The following is a 19889-nucleotide window of genomic DNA, read 5'->3' as shown; positions in this document are numbered from 1 at the left end:
TACAGAAAGGGTCAACAGCCTGCACTATACCCTGAGCTAAGACACTCCTGTCCAGGGTAATTTAGACAGGAGAAGACATATGTATATGTTTTTTGCATGTGTGTTTTTACAGGAATTTCTGTAGAAACAAACCCGACCCACTTTTGTCAGCAAAAGTCTCCCTAAGGATGGGCACACCTTTCTGGCTAGGGAGAGTTGCATTCTCTGCCCCTTCCCCAACAGGACCAACAAGAGTGATTCTCCCTTGCCTACCAAGGGCACTCCAATAGCTTCTGAAGATGTGTCTAAACCCTAGTCCATGATGGCTGTAGGGATTACACTAGCAGGACTCAAGGAAAAAAAGATGAGTGGTCCAAGGAAGCAGTTTCAGCACAGCAGAGTCACCCACCTGTGGTTGAAGCACTTTAGCAGTTGACTGTAGTGGCAAAGGCTGTTTGACAGTTTCTTTTTGTGGCAGGAAAAAGGAAGAAGCAGGAACAAGTAGGTTGTTCCATGGTTAAGCAGCAAAAGGTACCTGATTCCCAGGGCAGCTTGGCAGCAATAGTTGTTAAAATAGGTAATCTGGAAAAAAGTAACCTTTTCTCCATTAAAATACAGTAAAACAACACTTTAAACATTTACCAAATTAAACAAACAACATTTACCACAGAAAAAATAGTTAAGTTAGTTTTAACAATGTTTTACCACAAAAGTAAAAAAGTAATATTCCTGTTTGTTTAGCACATGACAGTCATTAAAAACACTTTCTCCCACTTAATTAAAATAAACAAAATAAAATAAAAAAAAGTTTTCTTTCATGAAAAGTAAAGTGGAAGATTTTTTTTCCCCAGAGGGAGATTATCTGCCCAGCAAAAAAAAAAAAAAAAAAGAGAGAGAGAGAGAGAGAGGCATTAGCCAGCTGTTGATCCTTGAAAGCCTACAGGGAAATGCTTTCTTCAGTGGCAGGAAATGGCTTGGCACCCAAACCTTGTAGTCAGCTCAGCTCAAGATAATTAATGGGTTGGGTGCATGGAAGGTAGCAGGTTGTTATAGCCTCAGCAGGATGCAACCCATATAGCGAAGACTACTGTGGCAGCGATCCTTTTAAAAAACACTTACTGTTCTGTGCTTTGACAGCATCTGGATCTTTGGGGAAAAGGGCTGTGCAGGTGAGGGATTTTTATTATTATTTAAATTGTTTTTTGTAAAATTAATTTTTCACATTTACCACTGATTAACTAAGCTATACTATCAAAAACAATGAATCTGATCCTGAATAAACCTTGTGGAGATCAGATTTAATACATATCTAAGTTTGGATGTGGACAGGCTATACATTTAATTCAACATGGCTGCAAAATCAAATTCCAGTACATTTCAATAGACCTTGTCTAAAAAAAAAATAACTAAAAAATAAAAAAAAAATCAGCATTCCATTTTCTAGTTTCATTCATCACAGCATTGCTGCTACGGACTGTGGTCACATTAGGTCCACAGGAACAACAAAGAAAAAATCTGAAAAAAGACAGAAACAAAATCTTTGATATTGAAATGATGTACGTGATTTTCTTTTATTCTGATTATTTTGCTAAAATCATGATTGCATCAAATATTCCCACCTATCTTTTACAATATCAGTCTCTGAAATCAGATCCGATTCCACAGCTTTCAACAGCTGCAAATGGCTTCTGGAACTACAAACAGGGCTGTATCCAGTTTAGCAATGTAATGCAATGTAGTTGTACAAAAAAATCGCAGTGGTGTACCTGTCCTGCCCTGCAATGATCAGGACATTCACTAGCTGGTGGAGTTTTATTCCATTTTACATGGTTGGTAGAACTCTCCTTGTCTGACTTTGGCAACTGAGGGGGGGCTGGTGACATCAACCTAAAATAGACAAGAAACAAGGTATGAGCACAATATGTACTTCATACATCACTATCTTTGCAAATGACAATAAAACCATTAATGTGTAACACTGATTTCTTATTTTTCTTTTTTTTTCTTTTTTTTCCCCAGTATAGCTGATCATTCTCCTGGATCCTCAGAACACAGTGGTTCCTCCTGGTTCCCTTTTGCAACAATGCCAGAGTTCCTTCTCTAAATGGTTAGTATCATACCTTAGAAATAGAATGGCATTATATATCACTGGGTGAGTCCTTCTTGCTTCAGAAAGAGAGAGAGAGAGAGAGAGGGAGAGAGAGAGAGAGAGAGTGAGAGAGAGAGAGAGAGAGAGGGGGGTCTGCTTCTCAATATGAATCTAGTTTCACTGTGCACTGTAGTTTTAATAGGATGTTTCTGCTAGTGGTCCTGTAAGTACTCACTGGCAGAACACAGCAGTGGAGGGGTAGCCATCACTCAGTACAATAGGGAGGTTATAAACTCTTTCCCAAGGAACAGACCTGCAAAACTGTCACCTTGGAATGTATGCAGTCATCTACATTGCCACAGGACATCCACAATATCACTTCCACATTCTTATAAAAGTGACCATCTTGTCTCCAGTAGGATCAGGATATGGATATATACACCACAAACAATATCCTCTAGATAAGGATATCAGCCCCCACTGACAATTACCTTTATGTTTCCTATTACTACCCAGATCTGCTCCTGGTCCCAAGTCACCAGAAGTGCAGAGAGTCATTCTTTTTCTGTGAAGTTAGCTAAGTACGGTTTTATTCCTCACTGATAATCAGGGATATCAAAAGACCATTAGGAATCCGAATGGAGAGATGATAAAATCAGCAAGAAAAGGAGAGTAGTATTGCTGGAACTAAATTCATCCTCAAGTCTTAGTGAGTACCTTCATGTGATGGACCCCGTTATCAAAAAATCTCATCAAGATGACACTGATATATAGACTGTATTTTATACAGCATATGTCATGGAGAGAGGTAGGTTAAAAACTAAAAAAGAGCTGGATACACACGTCACATGATAATAAAAGTGCCCAATCCTGGTGTATGCACTGGTGCCAGGACTGAAAAAATGTCAGTGTAGAATCTTCAAGACAGAAACAGTCCTACAGTGGGCTTAGACCAGGCTCAAGGGAATAATGGACTCTTTTATAGAAGGAATAGTCTACAAAAAGCATAAAAACTGACAGACCAAAAACAGCCAAAAAGGTAACAGAGAGAACTATAGAGGATAAGGAAAAAAAATATGTAATCTACTATTAAGCAAGAGGCCCAGAATCTCCAGATAGAAGTTATTCAGAGAGGTTAAGAAAGAAACTAGAGGAAAGAAACATACTTGTGCAAGAAAAAACTGTCAAAAGCTTCAAATGCAAATCTGCATTCATTAATACAATAGATTCATGAAAAACATTACATAAATGAAGAAACTTTGGGCTGTCTGGAAAAGGAAGTAACAGAGGAAGTGTGAAAATATAAAGGAAAAAACACAGAGATTTTTCAAAGGTATAAAAAGAAACCTAGACATGGGAAAGAAAACGAGATTTGATATGGTGCAATATTTATGCAAAGGAGAAAGCCAAACTAATCAATGCAAAAACGCAGCTCCAAAGATATTTGAAAAGAAATACAGGCAAAAGCACCCTGATATGGAAAATTTCACAATCCCAAAAAATATATATATAAGAAAACAAAGGGGAAATGCAGAACAGATGATTAGCAATGTAGAAGTGTAGAAGTTAAACAAATAGAAGCTGAAGTTACAGATTACCTCAGCGAACCTCAGCACAGAAATAATTTGAACCTCAACACAGAAATAAATAGAACTTGCTGGAGGGACAGATTCACAACCCAGAGGCTCCCTTCGCTCTGGAATAGAATTCCAATTCATGTTAGGTAGAGCACCTCACTGAATCTCTTCAAGAAGAATCTTGATGAGTGGATGGGGGATCGTAGGTTTGTCCTGGGGATTACTTCCGTGTTACTATTAGACAGAGGCACAGTAAACTAAACCTTAAAAAGGGCACAGTATACTCAAATCAAGGGGTGGCGTAAGCCAAACAAAATCGGGCTAGGCTTGTAATTGCCCCAGGGCAGATAGCCTAGTATGAACCTATGAACCTATGAACCTATTACCTGTGAAGTTGAAGGATGTAGTGTAGAAAATCCAGCACAGTTAATGTCACAGCATGATGGAATAATGTGTCCCCATATTAAGGAGAAACAGGTAAAGAGGGAGACATCTGAAAAAAGAAATATGAGCATTGTAAAGAAAAAGAGATCTGGGCAGCCACGGTGGTGCAGCGGTTAGTGTTGTCACCTTACAGCAAGAGGATCCCTGGTTCGATCATTGGCTAGGGTGCCTTCTGTGCGGAGTCTGCATGTCCTCCCTGTGGTCGCATGGGTTTCCTCCGGGTGCTCCGGTTTCCTCCCACATCCCAAATACATGCTGTAGGTGGATTAGACACTCTAAATTGGCCCTAGGTGTGAGTGTGTGCCTTCTGTGGAAGGTTGGGTGCCGGGCTGGCAACTCAACACTGTAAAACTCCACTGCCAGTCATGAGCGGACACGTGATCCGCTGTGGCGACCCCTAACTGGGAAAAGCCAGAAGAAGAAGTAAAGAAAAAGAGATTTGATATGGTGCAATATTTATGCAAAGGAGAAAGGAAAACTAGTTGATACAAAAAAGCAGCACCAAAGATATTTGAAGAGAAATACAGGCAAAGACACCTGTATATGGAAAATTTCACAATACAAAAAATAAGAAAGCAAAGAGGAAAAGTAGAAAAGAGGATTAGTATTGGAGAAGTTAAAGAAATAAAGACTGAAGATATGGATTACCTGTGAAGTGAATGATTCAGTAAAAAGTTCAAAACAGATAATGTCACAGCATGGTGGAACAGTGAGTCCCGAAACTAAGGAGAAACAGGTGGAATGGGAGGCATCTAATGACTTGGCAGATGATGATGCTCTGGAGCCTTCAATAGAAAACTGGTACAAATGTTCAGTTAGAGTTGCATGGCAAGAGATGGAGCAGGAAACAGTGGCAACTCTGACACAGATAATGTTGGGAAGTGATGGGCCAATGAGTTCCCATATGATGGAGCAGAACATGACTCAGGATGCAGATGAAGAGGATACATCACAGGAAAATATTCTGGAACATTCTGTAGAATGCCCACAGGAAACAAAGCAAAGAATTTGCTCTCAATTTAGGAGAAAATGATCTATGGGAAGTGCAGCTTAATACAGTAGAGGTGGACATATTAAGATCAATGAAATAAATAGATTGTAGAAAGTAAATAAGAAGTGAGAGAAGTCTGAAGAAACAGATGAACAAAGAAGTTCATGTGATATGACAGAAGTAAATAGGATATTTTACTGTGCTGCTAAATTAACAACAGAAAAGTCTAACCAGAAAAACAATGAGCAATAAGGAAAAGGAAGGGAAAAATAAAATGCCATCATGGAAGCATCAAATAGAGAAAACTATAAAGCAATTAAGACAGGAAATGTCACTGTTAGAAGAATATAGAAGAGGGCCTGTACACTGAAAGGCACAATAATGTGGCAAGACTGTTGCACTGAGGATTGTACAAACACTGTAATACAGAAGTAACTCAGAAGAATTGGAAAAATGGACCACAAAACATTACAGAAAATGATGAAGTGTGCATCACATGGGGTCACCCACTACTGACAGTTCAAGAAAACCAAATATAGTAGTCAATGAAGAAAAGACAAAAGATGATTATTGAAACTGCTACACCTAGTGATTACAGCATCTTACATACAGAGGGACAAAAAGTCAGAAAATACCAGGATTTGCAGGCAGAAACGAGAACAATGTGGAAGAAAGATACCCATTCCTATGAGGTTTTGCTGCAATGTCAATCATTCATAAAGGGCATTCCTTTGAAGTACAGGCATCCACAACATGCACAAAATGCGTGACTGCAGACAAGCCCAACTCCAGCAGTGTCCCAATCAGGTTGCAATGCTGATGTGTCACTGAGCCACAACACTGGCATGTATGTTGAGAAAATGTCCAAAAATGTGGAAATGTATTTGTTACAAAGTTAAATGCTGCATAACCGTGCTGTACAGACAAATAGAGTAGGATAACTACCCCTTGCTTACATGACAATTGACAACACATTTCACCAGTGAAAGGGGTGTGACAGTGCACAAGATTCCATTCATTGTAATATATGCTTAATAAGGTAACCTCCACAGGTATGATGAATCAGTTACAAATGTCTGTGAATCAGTTTTAACCATGAATGAGCAAGGATGAGACCACTGCACTGTCAGGATTCAGTTTATTACTGTACTTTGCTTTTATTTATGTGGTAACATATGTAAATGACAAGCTGTACTAAACAGGTCAACAATTAACTTGAACAGCTAAGTGTGGAGAGGGATATATATATATTTTTTGCATTTAGACTATAATTTTAAAGAAAGCTGCTGGATCATGGTAATTAAGACAGAGAGATGGCACCAATGTCATCAAATTTAACAGAGGGGTGCACCACTACTGCCATCAGTTAGCCAGCCACTGTGACGTCACGATGGCTGGTATCAATGGGGTTTGAATCCCACCACTGCCAACTAAGGGTGAAATAACAGCAAGAAATCTGTCTTAATAATTAATTTACAAAGTACTACCTGCCTCAAGAGCCAGAAGGAACATCTTAGGCCTTCTGTAGAATTAGTGACATTCAAAACATCCCCAGACATCCTTTGTTCACCCCTTTCCATAAAATATGGTCAGCCCCTAGTATGCTGTTGGGCTTCGGTTTCCAACATTGCTTCATATTTCTCTTTGCTTATAGCCTCAACTTACAAAATATTCCTTCATGCATTGTGTCTCATTCTCATAATCTCACTCATTGGTGCATATCCTGGAAGTTCCAACAAATTGTCCTTTGAAAACATGTGGAACCACATGCTTAGGGTACATACTTGTCCTATGCACAAGGTGATTCCTCCAACAATTCTTTCTATATATATAAGCATCAAGCTTCCCTTCAGGCCCTTTATGTAAAATCACATCCAAGAAGCTGATCTCTTCCAGGGAGCTGTGAACTTCAAACTCAAGGAATGAGGCAGTCTTATTTAAATAATCAGTAAAGTCCACCAATTGTCCTTCACTACCTTGCCAAAGAAACAAATATATATCATCCACAAATCTCTTCTAGTCTGATATATATCCTCTCCAAAGACTGGTCTCACAGAACACATAGTCACATTCCCATTTGGCCATTACTATATTAGAATAACTGTTGCATGAAGTGCCCATCGCAACCCCCTCATCTCTTTAGTTAGTATTTATTCCCATACATAAAAACATTGATGTTAAGTTGTCTATCTCGCCTTCATTCTTGCTGGATGGGTTCGGAGCCGACCTCGGCTCCGACTCGGCCACTCTAAAGCTCGAGAGTTGGTTCCACCAGCTCGAGGCTCCCCTTATATCCCACAATGCTAGGCGATAGTTACCTCAGATCTCGTTTGCCGCTACAGCTTCGAGGTTGGTTTTTCTACCGGTTCCTGGTGAGTTTTAGCTTTTCTATAAAAAGTTACTCTTTTTACCCCTTTTTTAGTTTAATTATTCTTAAATTAGTGTAGTTCATTGAACTCTATCCCCGAACCTAATTTTTTTCCCTTTTCTTGTTAAAAGAACTTTTAGTTCTTCCCTTGGGCCTTAGGCCTTCCCTTCCCTAGGGAGTGTTTGTGTAGTGTACTACTGTTTATTGTACTTTATTTTTAGTATTTTTACTAAAGTTTGTAATTTTGACAGGGTTTAACTGGTGTGTTTGGGTGTGTGTTTGTGTTCACCAGTTAGGCTATGTCTAAAGAAGCAAAGGTCTCCGGATTCAAGAAGTGTGATGCGTGCTGTCAGAAAATGTCTCTGACAGACGCTCACACTTCTTGTGTCTATTGTCTGGGGCCTTTACACCTGCAGGACTCCTGTGCTGTCTGCCATGGCTTCAGCCCCAGGGTCCTGCAGGAAAGAAAAAACAAGCTTATATTGAGAGGCTTGTTGAAGCCTGAGGATTCCCTGTCTGTCTCAACAGGGAAGCCCTCCAAGGCATCGAGGTCTTCGGCTCCGGCTTCTGAGCCGAGACCTCAGGTTGTTCAACCTTTGCCTTTATCGGCTCCGGCTGGAGCCGATAAGACTCAGTCCACAGTTGCTGTGGCTTCCCGGCTCGGCCGGAGCCGAGATTATCGAGTACCGTGTCGGCTCCGACAAGATCTTGAGCCGACAACCAGAAAGAGGTCTAGGTCACCTTCTCTTGGCTCCGTTCATTCGGCTCCAGGATCTCCCCTGCTGTCTGAACGGAGCCAAAGGTCTCATTCCTCTAGGTCATCGAGGCTGTCCGATCATGACCTTCAGAGGGTGGTGAGTCGACTACTCAAGTCTGAGGCACTAGCCCAGATGCTTCAGAGCCCGACTCATCAGTCGGTGCCTGCCCCGGTCCATCAACTCTTTCCTCCTTCGACTCTCTTGAGTTTGGAGCCGGGTCGCGTCGGAACCGAGACTGTGGTCACCTCGGAGCCGAGACAATTGTCTTCGGCTCCGTCGTCGGCTCCGTTTTCTTCCATGGAGGAATCTCGGCGCCGGGCTTCCCTCGTCGGCTCCGAGGGGGTGAGTGGCATCGGACCCTTGTCCGACCCCCCTCTCCCTCTCGGTGCTTCGGCGCTGGTGAGTTCGGCTCCATCGGCCTCGGAGCCATCACTGTCAGTGCCGAGGGGGGTCCTTAGCTCCTCGGAGCGGGGACCTCTGGCTTTGCCTGACAGGGGTGCATTCGAGGTCATGCGGAGTGTGTTAGAGCCTGGCTCTACTCCACAGTCGGCTCCGTCAGCCCCTCCTTCTATGCTGCCTCAGGGTAAGTCGACTCACTCCCTCATCCCGGACCGCAGAGAGCCAACTCCTCAGGAGCTCCCTTTGGGGATTTCATCCTCTTCCGAGGCCTCTCCTGATTTGGCAGAAGAGCCCCCTCGGAAGAGGAAGTGCAAGAGGAAGCACATTGACTCACCTGAGTCTATCACGTCGGACACAGATCTGGATGATTCTGAGGGTTCCCCCCGTTCCCCTTCTGAAGATGTCTCATTTGCAGACATTCTGGAGATCCTTAAACAGAGGGGAAATTGGCCAGCCCTCAACCCTTCGGAGGACAAATCTGTGTATCTTGAGGCGTTTGGCTCTCGTCCTTCCACCTCCTGGGTGTCCCCCCCCCCTTCGACCCCCTCATGCAGGTGGTTGCTAAAAAGGCATGGACGGCTCCTGATTCAGTGGACCCCACTCCCAGGAGACCCTCCAAATTCATCACAGCTCCATCAGACAAGGAATTTTTATCAAAAGGAGTCTCTGTGGATGCTATGGTGGTAGCTGCCGCCACAAAGAAGGAACTGGCCGATCCTTCAGTGCCTGTCCATCCACCTAACAAGGAATCTAGGTCCATGGATAGGTACGGGAAGCGGATGTTCTCCTCAGCGACATTTACTATGCGTTAAGCTGAATTACCTGTGCCATTTCACTCGTCTTCAAAGGGACTTGATCAAAGAAGCGAGTGAAATGCTGAAGGACCCTACAACTGCGGGTTTCCAAGAGAAAATGAACACGCAACTGGCTATCCTTAATTCTATTTCCAACTCCTCCATGCGCCTCCTCTCATGCGGCCGATGGAGCGAGCAGAGCCGCAGGAACAGGGGTAGCCTTACGTAGGCACGCCTGGATGCGGCTATGCAATTTTCGGAACCTTTCAAGGCGTCTTTCACGAACTCCCTTTGATGGATCATCTCTTTTTGGTCCACAAGTGAAAGAGACCCTGACTAGGTGCGAGACTGATGGCAAGACCCTTTCTGCCGTCGGAGTCCGTTTTTCTACTCCTTCTAGGCCTTACCCCAAAGGCCAGAAGGGGGGAAAGATGTGGTTCCATAAACAATCTCAAGGGACTTCGCCTGACGCACAGAGTCGGTTCCCCGCCAGAGGCAGAGGGGGGAACAACAATGGTAGACGTCGCCCTAGAGGCAGAGGGGGGTCCGCAGAACCAGGGCAATCGAGAAACGTCCTCCGATAAGCCCTTTCAGCATCCCTGAGGTGTTGCCCGACTGCCCATCTTCGGAGGCAGTCGGGGGAAGATTGTCACTGTACCCAGAAGCCTGGCTATCCTTGACACAAGACAAATGGGTACAGTCCATCATTTCCGAAGGTTATTCTATTCCCTTTCTTCGTCTTCCAAATCAGTCAAAAAAATCCCTTCCAGATGTTCCACCCGCTCAAAGGGATATAGCAGCTTTGGAAATTTCAAAACTGCTTGCAAAAAGAGCTATTCAGCCAGTGCCAGCAGACCAACTAGGATCCGGAATCTACTCAAGGTTCTTTTTAGTTCCAAAGAAAACAGGGGACTGGAGACCAATTTTGGATCTCAGTATCTTGAACAGATCGGTCAAGAAAACAAGATTTCGGATGGTCACGCTGCAATCCATTCTTCCCCTATTGGGAAAAGGAAACTGGATGTGCTCTATAGACCTTCAGGACGCGTACTATCACATAAAAATGAACAGACGCTCCAGAAGATTCCTCCGCTTCAGGCTGGGAACCAGTCATTTTCAATTCAGGGCCCTGCCCTTTGGTCTCACCACTGCCCCCTGGGTGTTTACCAAATGCATGGCAGTGGTAGCTTCTCACCTGAGACGACAAGGATTCCAGGTGTTTCCATATTTGGACGACTGGCTCCTCACAGCTCCCACCAAGCATCTCCTTCTGATGGCCAGAGATTACACTTTTCGCGTCTGTCAAAAACTGGGTATCTCAATAAATTGCGAAAAGTCTGTTTTGTCGCCTTGTCATACTATTACCTACATAGGCGCAAATTTAGATACTATAAACATGTCTGCAACGCTAACGAACCAAAGGATATCAGACATTCACAAATTGGTGTCACTTCTTCTCAACAACAACAGAGCCAAAGCCAGGTTAGTTCTGAAGGTGTTGGGAATCATGGCAGCGGCCATACCTCTCCTCCCATTGGCCAGATACCACATGCGGATCCTTCAGTGGATGCTTTTTTCTCAATGGTCATACCAGGAACTTCCAATGTCTCACACCATTATGATCACGCAAGCGTGCAAAAAGCATCTTATGTGGTGGATGTCTTCCCCCCAGCTCCTGTCGGGAAGACCATTTGTTCCACCTCCTCCGGTTGCTACTCTGACAACGGATGCCTCCCTGATCGGGTGGGGGCATTATCAGGGCAGGACAGTCCAGGGCACATGGCAACCAAACGAATGCCACTTGCACATAAATGTTCTGGAGATGAGAGCAGTGCTTTTAGCGTTGCAAGCCCTTCAAGACTCTCTTCCTTTGGGAACGATTGCAATCCAGACAGACAATATGTCTGTAGTGTGGTACATCAACAAACAAGGCGGAACCAGATCATACGCCCTGTGTCGAGAAGCACTCAGACTGTGGCAATGGGCGAGTTCTTCTCAGCGTTTTCTGATAGCAACGCACATCCCCGGGAAGTCCAATCACATTGCGGACAAGTTGAGCAGAGCTATTCTCATGCCTCACGAGTGGTCTCTGAAAGACTCTGTAGTGAGAGAGATTTTTCTCAAGTGGGGTCAGCCTTGCTGCGATCTTTTTGCTACTCCCCTAAACAGCAAGTGCAGAGAATACTTCACTCTATTCCCTTTACCAGGCCAACCCAGCAGGGACGCGCTAGTCCAAGTTTGGCCCCGGGGACTTCTGTATGCATTTCCCCCTTTCCCACTGATCTCTCAAGTAATACAGAAAGCTATCGCTCAGAAGGCCTCATTGATCCTCATTGCTCCTTACTGGCCTCGGCAAGTGTGGTTCCCCTTTCTGCATCGATTTCTTTTGGAGCGACCGTGGAATCTGGACCTAGTTCCAGATCTTTTGATCCATCAGTCGGGTCAGTTTCATCGCTCCCTCCCCTCTCTGAACCTCACTGCTTGGTTCCTCCACTTCCAACCGTAGCCAGGCTTCCTCAATTATCTCACTCTGTTAGAGATATTTTGATAGCTTCCCATAAATCTTCCACTCGAAAGATTTATTTGAGTAAGTGGAAACGCTTTTCATATTGGGCACAAGGAAAGGACATAGATCCTTTCACCGCTTCCATCCAACTAGTCCTTGATTTTCTTGCTGAACTCTTCCATGCAGGTTCATCTCCATCTACTCTTAAGGTTCAATTGGCAGCTATTTCTAATTTCCATGTGGGTATTTCTGAATCTGCCCTAATGTCCCACAAACTCTGCAAAGCCTTTTTGAAAGGAGTTTTTCTTCTCAGACCTCCTGTAAGAAATCCTCCTTCTCCTTGGGACCTAAATTTAGTTCTTGCTTCTTTGATTCTTTCCCCTTTCGAACCTGCAGCTTCATGTTCCTTAAAGTTATTATCATGGAAAACTCTCTTTCTGGTGGCTATCACATCAGCTAGAAGAATTTCAGAACTTCAAGCACTCAGTTGTCGTTCTCCTTACCTTGTGTTCCATAAGGACAGAGTTTCCTTATGAACTAACCCGTCCTTCTTGCCTAAGGTGGTTTCAGCATCAAATCTAAACCAATGCATTGACCTCCCTGTCTTTTTCCCGGAGTATTCAAATAGGTCTGAACAAAAATTGCACTGTCTGGATGTTCATCGTCAATTAAGGTACTACTTGGACAGGACGAAACAATTCAGAAAATCTGATCAGCTGTTTGTCTCCTATGCGGAAAGCAGAAAGGGACTTCCAGTTTCAAAGGTATCTTTATCCAGATGGCTAACATCTCTGATTACCCTTGTTTATGAGATTAAACACCAAAAACTGCCTAATAAGCCTAAAGCCCATTCCACCAGAGCTTTGGCTACTTCTCTAGCCTTCCAAGACAGACTGCCTATTGACACCATTTGTGCAGCGGCTACTTGGGCTACTCCTCACACTTTTGTTTCCCATTATAAGTTGGATTTAGCTTCTAGGCATAGAGCTAATTTTGGTTCCACTGTTCTCAGGAGTCTGTTCCGTTAGGCCACCCGGGACAAGGTGCTAGGGACGGTCCCATCCAGCAAGAATGAAGGCGAGATAGACAACTTAACATATAGAAGTTATGTTCTTACCATAACGTTCCATGTTAGTTGTCTTCTTCTCGCCTTCTTCTTGCGTCCCACCCTCCTTCCCCCTGGCCTGGACAGACCTAGAGGAGTTGTGATCGTGACCTCTCTTTCTACCACCTCTTTCTTAGCTATATGCTATTATGCATATTCTTGTTTCAGGATGTAGGTCACCCTTCTTCTTCCTGTTGTTAGAGGTGGATTCTGTGTTTTACAGTTATACTTTTCTGTTATAAGCTGGGGTTAGCTTACAAACGAGATCTGAGGTAACTATCGCCTAGCATTGTGGGATATAAGGGGAGCCTCGAGCCGGTGGAACCAACTCTCGAGCTTTAGAGTGGCCGAGTCGGAGCCGAGGTCGGCTCCGAACCCATCCAGCAAGAAGAAGGCGAGAAGAAGACAACTAACATGGAACGTTATGGTAAGAACATAACTTCTATTTTTGCAAGATTATCTCTAACAGGGAGCATATCAGATGGACTATATTATTGTCAAAGGCTGCTTCTTGCCTAAGAAATTGTCTATGATTCAATCCCATATCATTAGGTATAACTGTGAATAAACTTTTAACATCCATAGTGACAATCTGAACATTCGTAATTTCTCCAAAAGACCAGATACAATGAGAAAGAGTCTTAAGAAATTGCGAGGTGTCTCTCAGTACCGTAGTGGTTTTGGGTAGTATAGCTTTCAATTTCTGTTTGACAAATATGGATGCAGGTTCTGTTGCCCATCCTCCTCCAGATACTATGGATCGCATGGGTGGGTTGTTAATATCTTTATGAATCTTTGGGAGGCCATTAATTATGGGTACAAGAGGATGTGATACTACTAAATATTCAGAGTTCTATGGAGATGGCACGTGTCATAAGCAGATAATATAGGTTGTCTCTTATCTGACATGTAATGTTATTAATCTCCCATTTATGTAACTCTTTATAGGTCTTGTCATCCTGTAACATACAGATCCTCTTCTCATGGTACACAGATCTATCCATGATTACTATGCATCCTCCTTTATCGGCAGGCTTAATAACAATGTTGTCATTACTGATCAGTTCTTTCAATGCTTTTTCTGCATAATCCATATTACAAAAGTTCCTATAGTTACCAAGATTTCTGAATTATAGTACTTCATTCTCATAAACTTTCATGAAAGTTTCCACTACAGAATGTGTCACGGGAATAAAAGTGCTGGGTTTCTATAATGTAGTATTGATGTTTCCTGCTTTGCAATCTGGTTTAATATTCCCATACATTTTAACAAGGACATTCCGTTCAAAGTATCTTATATCTATGACAAACTCATTCAGCCTTGAAGGAAGAGATGGTGTGAACGATAATCCTTTATTAAGTAAACGTTATTGGGCTTCATTTAAAACATGTTCTGATAAGTTGGGTGATGTTAATATTAACTGGTCAACAATTCAGTCTCCTACAAACTCACTTAATATAAACTTGTACAACTTCACTCAGTTTATTAACTCAACAGCTATGCCTTCCAAGAACTTCCTTACTGGAAGCACCCTGGACTGGATTCTAGTTTCTTATACACATTACATCTCTGATTGTGGCACTCTGCCCGACCCATTAGGTGACCACTTCCCCACTTTTGCCCACCATCTTCCCTCCTCCATACAACTAACTCATATCTACACCTTCACTCGCTGTCTAAAAAACTTTAATCCTAGCACATTCTCAAATGCACTAAAAAAAATGAACTGGAACCCACTAAAAACCCTTCCCTTAGAAAATGCTGTTACCTACTTTAACTCAACTTTCCTCAACTTGTTTGACTCCTTTGCCCCTCTGAAAACAAAATGCATAGGAAGCAATCCTATACCTTGGCTAACCAAAAATACCTTACTAGCCATGCGATTCTGGGATAAAGCCTCGAAATGCTACTCCAAAAATAAAACTATTACTACCTTTAATGAATTTAAAACACTTCGTAACAAAGCAAAAAAATGTATTATCTCAGACCACAAAGCCTACTGCTCTACATTCCAAATCAACCATAGTACCAACCCCAAAATATTATGGCATGCAATCTCCACCCTTCTCAACCCTGGCAAAAAAGAAAACCCCTGCCCTGATCCAAATGCCTCTGTCCTATACTTAGCCACCCAATTTAACACTTTCTTTATCAATTCTATAAGTAAACTTATATCATCCTTCACTTCCCATTCGGCTTCCCTACCCTTATTTCCACCTATCCCTCCCTCCCTAGCATTTCTTGCTCCCAACCTCCTCTTTCTCCTTCAACCCCATCCCTACAGCTACCATAAAAAAAAATTCTAATAACAGTGAAACCCGGCTCCAATGCCCCTGATGATATGCCCTCATATTTCTTAAAAGTTGCCACAGAAAGCATAGCTCTTCCCATCTGCATTCTTATAAATCGATCTATTGCTGAATGTCAAGTTCCCCAGCTCTGGAAAAAGGCGTTTATTATTCCACTCCATAAAGGTGGTAATAACAATAATATCACAAACTTTAGACCTATCGCTATCTTATCCCCCTTTTCTAAACTTCTCGAAAAATGCATCCACCTACAACTTCTACATTACCTCATAAACAACCAACTTCTAACCCCTACTCAACATAGTTTCAGACCCAGCCACAGCACTACAACAGCTCTCCTCTCCTTCCTAGAGACAGTTAATAAGGCCCGTGACACTGGCCACATTGTGTCGACTCTCCACCTTGACCTCTCTAAGGCATTCAACACTATGTCTGATAATCTTCTTTTCACTAAACTCTCCAAACTAAATCTATCCAACTTTTCTCTTAACTGGTTTACTAGTTACCTCTCAAACAGGCAACAAGCAGTCAGATGGAAAAATACACCTCCCCTTTTCTCAATAATCTCACAGGGGTTCCCCAGGGTTCAGTTTTAGCCCCCCTTCTATTCAACATATTCATAAATGATTTCTACCAAGCCATCCCAAATGTCAACCTTCTATACCCACCCAGTTAAATTAACCCAAGATGCCTTCTCCTCCACTGAGCAATGTATGATGGACAACCATCTAGCACTCAATGCTACTAAAACTAAACTCATGATATTTACTGCTTCCAAAACCACCACCCTAGATAAAAGCTCATTCTCAGTCACTAGTCAAAATAATTCTCCTCTCAAAATAGTCTCTAATGCTAAACTACTAGGAGTCCTGATCAATGACCAGCTAAAGTTTAATAATCATCTACAAGTAAATATCAAAAAAACACACAAAAAATAGGCATGCTTTACCGCCACAACCGTTACATCTTTCCCTCCACTAGGCTCACCCTTGCCAACACTTACCTTATCCCATTCCTCCTATACGGTGCCTCTTTCCTTACTACCCTGCAATCCTCCCTCAAGACTAAACTCTCCTCTTGCTATAATAAAATAACAAAATTTGCAACCGGACATAGATCCACTTCCCATTACTGCACTGCCCTACACTAACTGAATTGGCTTGAGCTGTCCATTTACCTCATCTACATTCAACTTGTCCAAGCACACAAACTTATTTTCACCCCCTCTCTCAGTCCCTCTCTTGCCACCAGCATTAAAATGCACCATCCAAATAGACTTTTGAGATCTAATCCCCAAAATCTAAATGAACTGCATAAGCCTGCCTGTTCACCAGGCAAACATCTAATGTCCTTCCCTCTAGCACGCCATTGGAATTCCCTCCCACCTCTCATCCGCACCACCAGCAGCCTCTCTTCATTCAAAACCTTACTTCACACACACCTAACTTCACTATGGAAATGCTCTTGCTCCCACCCCACATAATCTCCCTACACTATAGCTACTCTCTATAAGCTATAATTCACAATAGCCTCCCATTATTTTGTACCCCTAATAAACTCTAGGAATTAGCATAACTCCTAGAATGGTACAATTCAGTAGGCTAGAAATTAACTGCATGAATTAGTATAACTGTTAAAAAATTTAGACTGTTTCTGTTATTGCATTGTGCTAATATGTTAAACTGTTAAAAACTTTGACTGTAAATATTACTCATTGCATTGTACTAATATGTGCACTCTATTAATATGTGTTTTTCTATTAGCTTAATTTTGCTTAATTTGTGCACATTACATTTCTCTAATAACTTACTCTTATGTTAAATATGTAATTTGTAATTTTCTGGAGCTTTTCTCCCCAGGAATCCATTGAAAACAGGCTCCTCATGGCTCAATTGACTATCCTGGCACACAAACTATAAATAAATAAATAAAATAAATAAATAAATAAGTTAACCTCCAAGGAATCACTGTTTCTCAAGTGGACAGATTTCTTCTTTTCCTACCTCTGCTGGCAGACCTGTATCTCCTGTGAGCATAATGGTGTTTCATGAGAACAGGTAGAACCAGAAAAAACGAGCTGTCTTTAACAAAGTTCTTCAGTCTGTCTCCTTGCAATTCCATCTGTATACTTGACTTATTAATATGCAAAGAAACTTCTAATGTTGAGCCCTTGTGAGAATCGCTAGTGGATGGCTCCACTCTAGGGAAACTATCTCCAGGATTTACATCTTTATCAGTTGTCTTCATTGTAGTTCCTTTCTTCTTCGAATCAACAACTGTAGGACTATTGCATTTAGTGGGTGTATCTTTCTGTGCTGATTCACGAGCATTGTTTACAATATTCTGCTGTTCCAAATTCTCTGAGTTAGGCCATTCAAATATGTTTTCTTCCAGGAAATCTTGATAATCCCATGCTAACTTTTTAATTTTTACATTTTTAATTTGTTGTCATAGTGCTCACTGCAGTCCTTCAGCTTTAAGAAGAAAGCCTTCAGATAAGTCAGAGCTTTCTAATTCCATTTGTTTAGTTTCACTAAATCATGCTGTTTCCTCTTCCAGAGGCTGAAAATATTCAATAAGCAGTTTAATGTAGCGAAAACTCGTTTCTAAATTAATAGTCTCCCATTTACCTAGTAGGTCAGGGTAGGCATTGCCGCAAGATGGCAAACATCTAATCCTGAGAACCCTAGGTACAATTCTGTAATGCAGGCATGCTTCCAAATGGAAGCATTGTCATTGCAGCCTCTTCAGTTTAATAGCTGTTTTCTCTACTTCCAAAAAGATTTTATCATGTGCATTTCAAAACTCAAATTCAAATTAAGGAGCGGATTTGCTTGATTCATAAGCATACAATTTACCTTCTTGTTACTTTTAGGTAACATAGTAATTTTTTTCCATTTCAGGTTCATACATTAGTTCTATATCACCCCCTTCAGTTATGTGCAATTCCGGTGAGTAAAAAGCAAATAAGTTAAACAGGACAAACTCTCCAGGAACTGCTTAAGCAGTTAACTAAACAAACAAAACAAGCAAACACACAATGAAGGCAAATGCCGAAAGCACTTACCTTCTGTTGTTTTATTTAATTTTATTATTTATATTCTGTACGTTGTGATTAAAGTTTTTACTTATTTTATTCTTACTGTGGGACCTCCTTGCTGTGGTGTCAGCTCAACTTGTATGTTTGCTTGTTTTGTTTGTTCAGTTAGCTGCTTGAGCAGTTCCTGGAGAGTTTGCCCTGTTTAATTTATAAATCTTTTCAAGAATCACTCAGACTTCTCTGCACGTCGGAAATGTTTGAGTAGCAAATGAGAACTGAGTATCTAAGGTGCAGCCTAGGGAATTATGGGTGGTGTAGTAGTCAGAGATCTTGAATCAATAAGCTTAAGATCAGCACCAAGGTTGGATCTCATTGGATCTGACAACCCAAATGTTTGACTGGCCAAAAAAAGACAACATTGGATGTTATGTACTTAGTATAATGCTAGATCCTTATTGTCCCTCACCATCAGTCTTGACAGTCGGGTTATCTGCCTTGAGGCGAATCTGTGTTGAGAATATTTTCAAAGCTTCTCCAATGTTTGAGCTACCCTCTCCCACAATGCATGCACTAGCAGAATCCCCTCAGATCAAGTTTTGCCCTAAATCAGACAGGAATATCACTGAAAAAGGAAACCTAAGAAAGGAATAATTATTGGGCAACAGAGAGGCAACATGAAGAATTCAGGTTTAGTCCATCATGATTCCCCCAAAATGAACAAGGGATATTATGACAATATGTAAGGGGAAAGAAAGGCGGAATGCTGAGATAGAAGGAGACAGACAGCAAAGCTCTAGCTTTATGGTAAGTGCATAGCTTCTGTATCTTATGTTGTCCTCTTCTTGTGTGTTAATAGTTGGGACAGGGTTCCCAGCTGCTGCCAAGATTCCTGGATGGCATCACGGCAGGATACCTTAGAGTTTAAAGGAATGAAAAACTGCTCTGGATCTGGAAAAAAGATCCAGTCTGCAATGTTTGACAATGATATGCATGTTAGACCAAGTTACTGCAACACAGATATCATCCAATGAAGAATGTTTGAAAAAAGGCAGCAGAAGTATAAACAGATCTAGTGGAGTATGCTCTTGGTTTGGTTGAAAGGGATAAACCCTTTAGATTATAAATGAAGGAAATGCAATCTGAGAGCCATTTAGACAAAGTGACTTTATAGAGACTCTGGACCCAACTTGGTTTTAGAAAAAGCCACAAAAAAATAGTCATCTCTCTGTAAGGATTTTGTGTGGTTTAAGTAGAAACTGAGCTGACAATGTATGTCTAAGGTATGCAAAGTGTATCCCACTTTGTTAGACAAATTAGGGAAAACACAGGCAAATTTACAACTTGGTTCAAGGCTGATTCCATGGCTACATTAGGTGCAAAGGAAGGATTTGTTTTGTGAGAAAGTCTGTCCTTGTGGTGTAACACATAAGGGTGCTTGCGGGATGAGACCTACAGTTCACAAATTTGTCTAGACAAATGTTTGGCCTCAAAAAACAAAGTTTTCAAAGAAAGAAATTTCAAACTGGCAG

The 19889-nt window shown here is 41.9% G+C and overlaps 1 protein-coding gene across 1 annotated transcript in view; it reads right to left on the bottom strand.

Annotated features, from left to right (window-relative positions):
* The window catches only part of CCDC81 (coiled-coil domain containing 81), a 1631012-nt gene that overhangs the window by 762459 nt on the left and 848664 nt on the right, over positions 1-19889 (bottom strand). Inside the window, exon 8 of the mRNA XM_044071201.1 lies at positions 1746-1866. Within this exon, the coding sequence (XP_043927136.1) occupies positions 1746-1866 (121 nt within the window). The remainder of the gene's footprint in view (positions 1-1745; positions 1867-19889) is intronic.

Source organism: Protopterus annectens, chromosome 5.part0 (assembly GCF_019279795.1).
Source record: "Protopterus annectens isolate FY-2018-M chromosome 5.part0, PAN1.0, whole genome shotgun sequence".
Lineage (NCBI taxonomy): Eukaryota > Metazoa > Chordata > Ceratodontiformes > Protopteridae > Protopterus > Protopterus annectens.
Note: the sequence above shows the minus strand (reverse complement) of the source record. Positions and strands in the feature narration are given on the sequence as shown.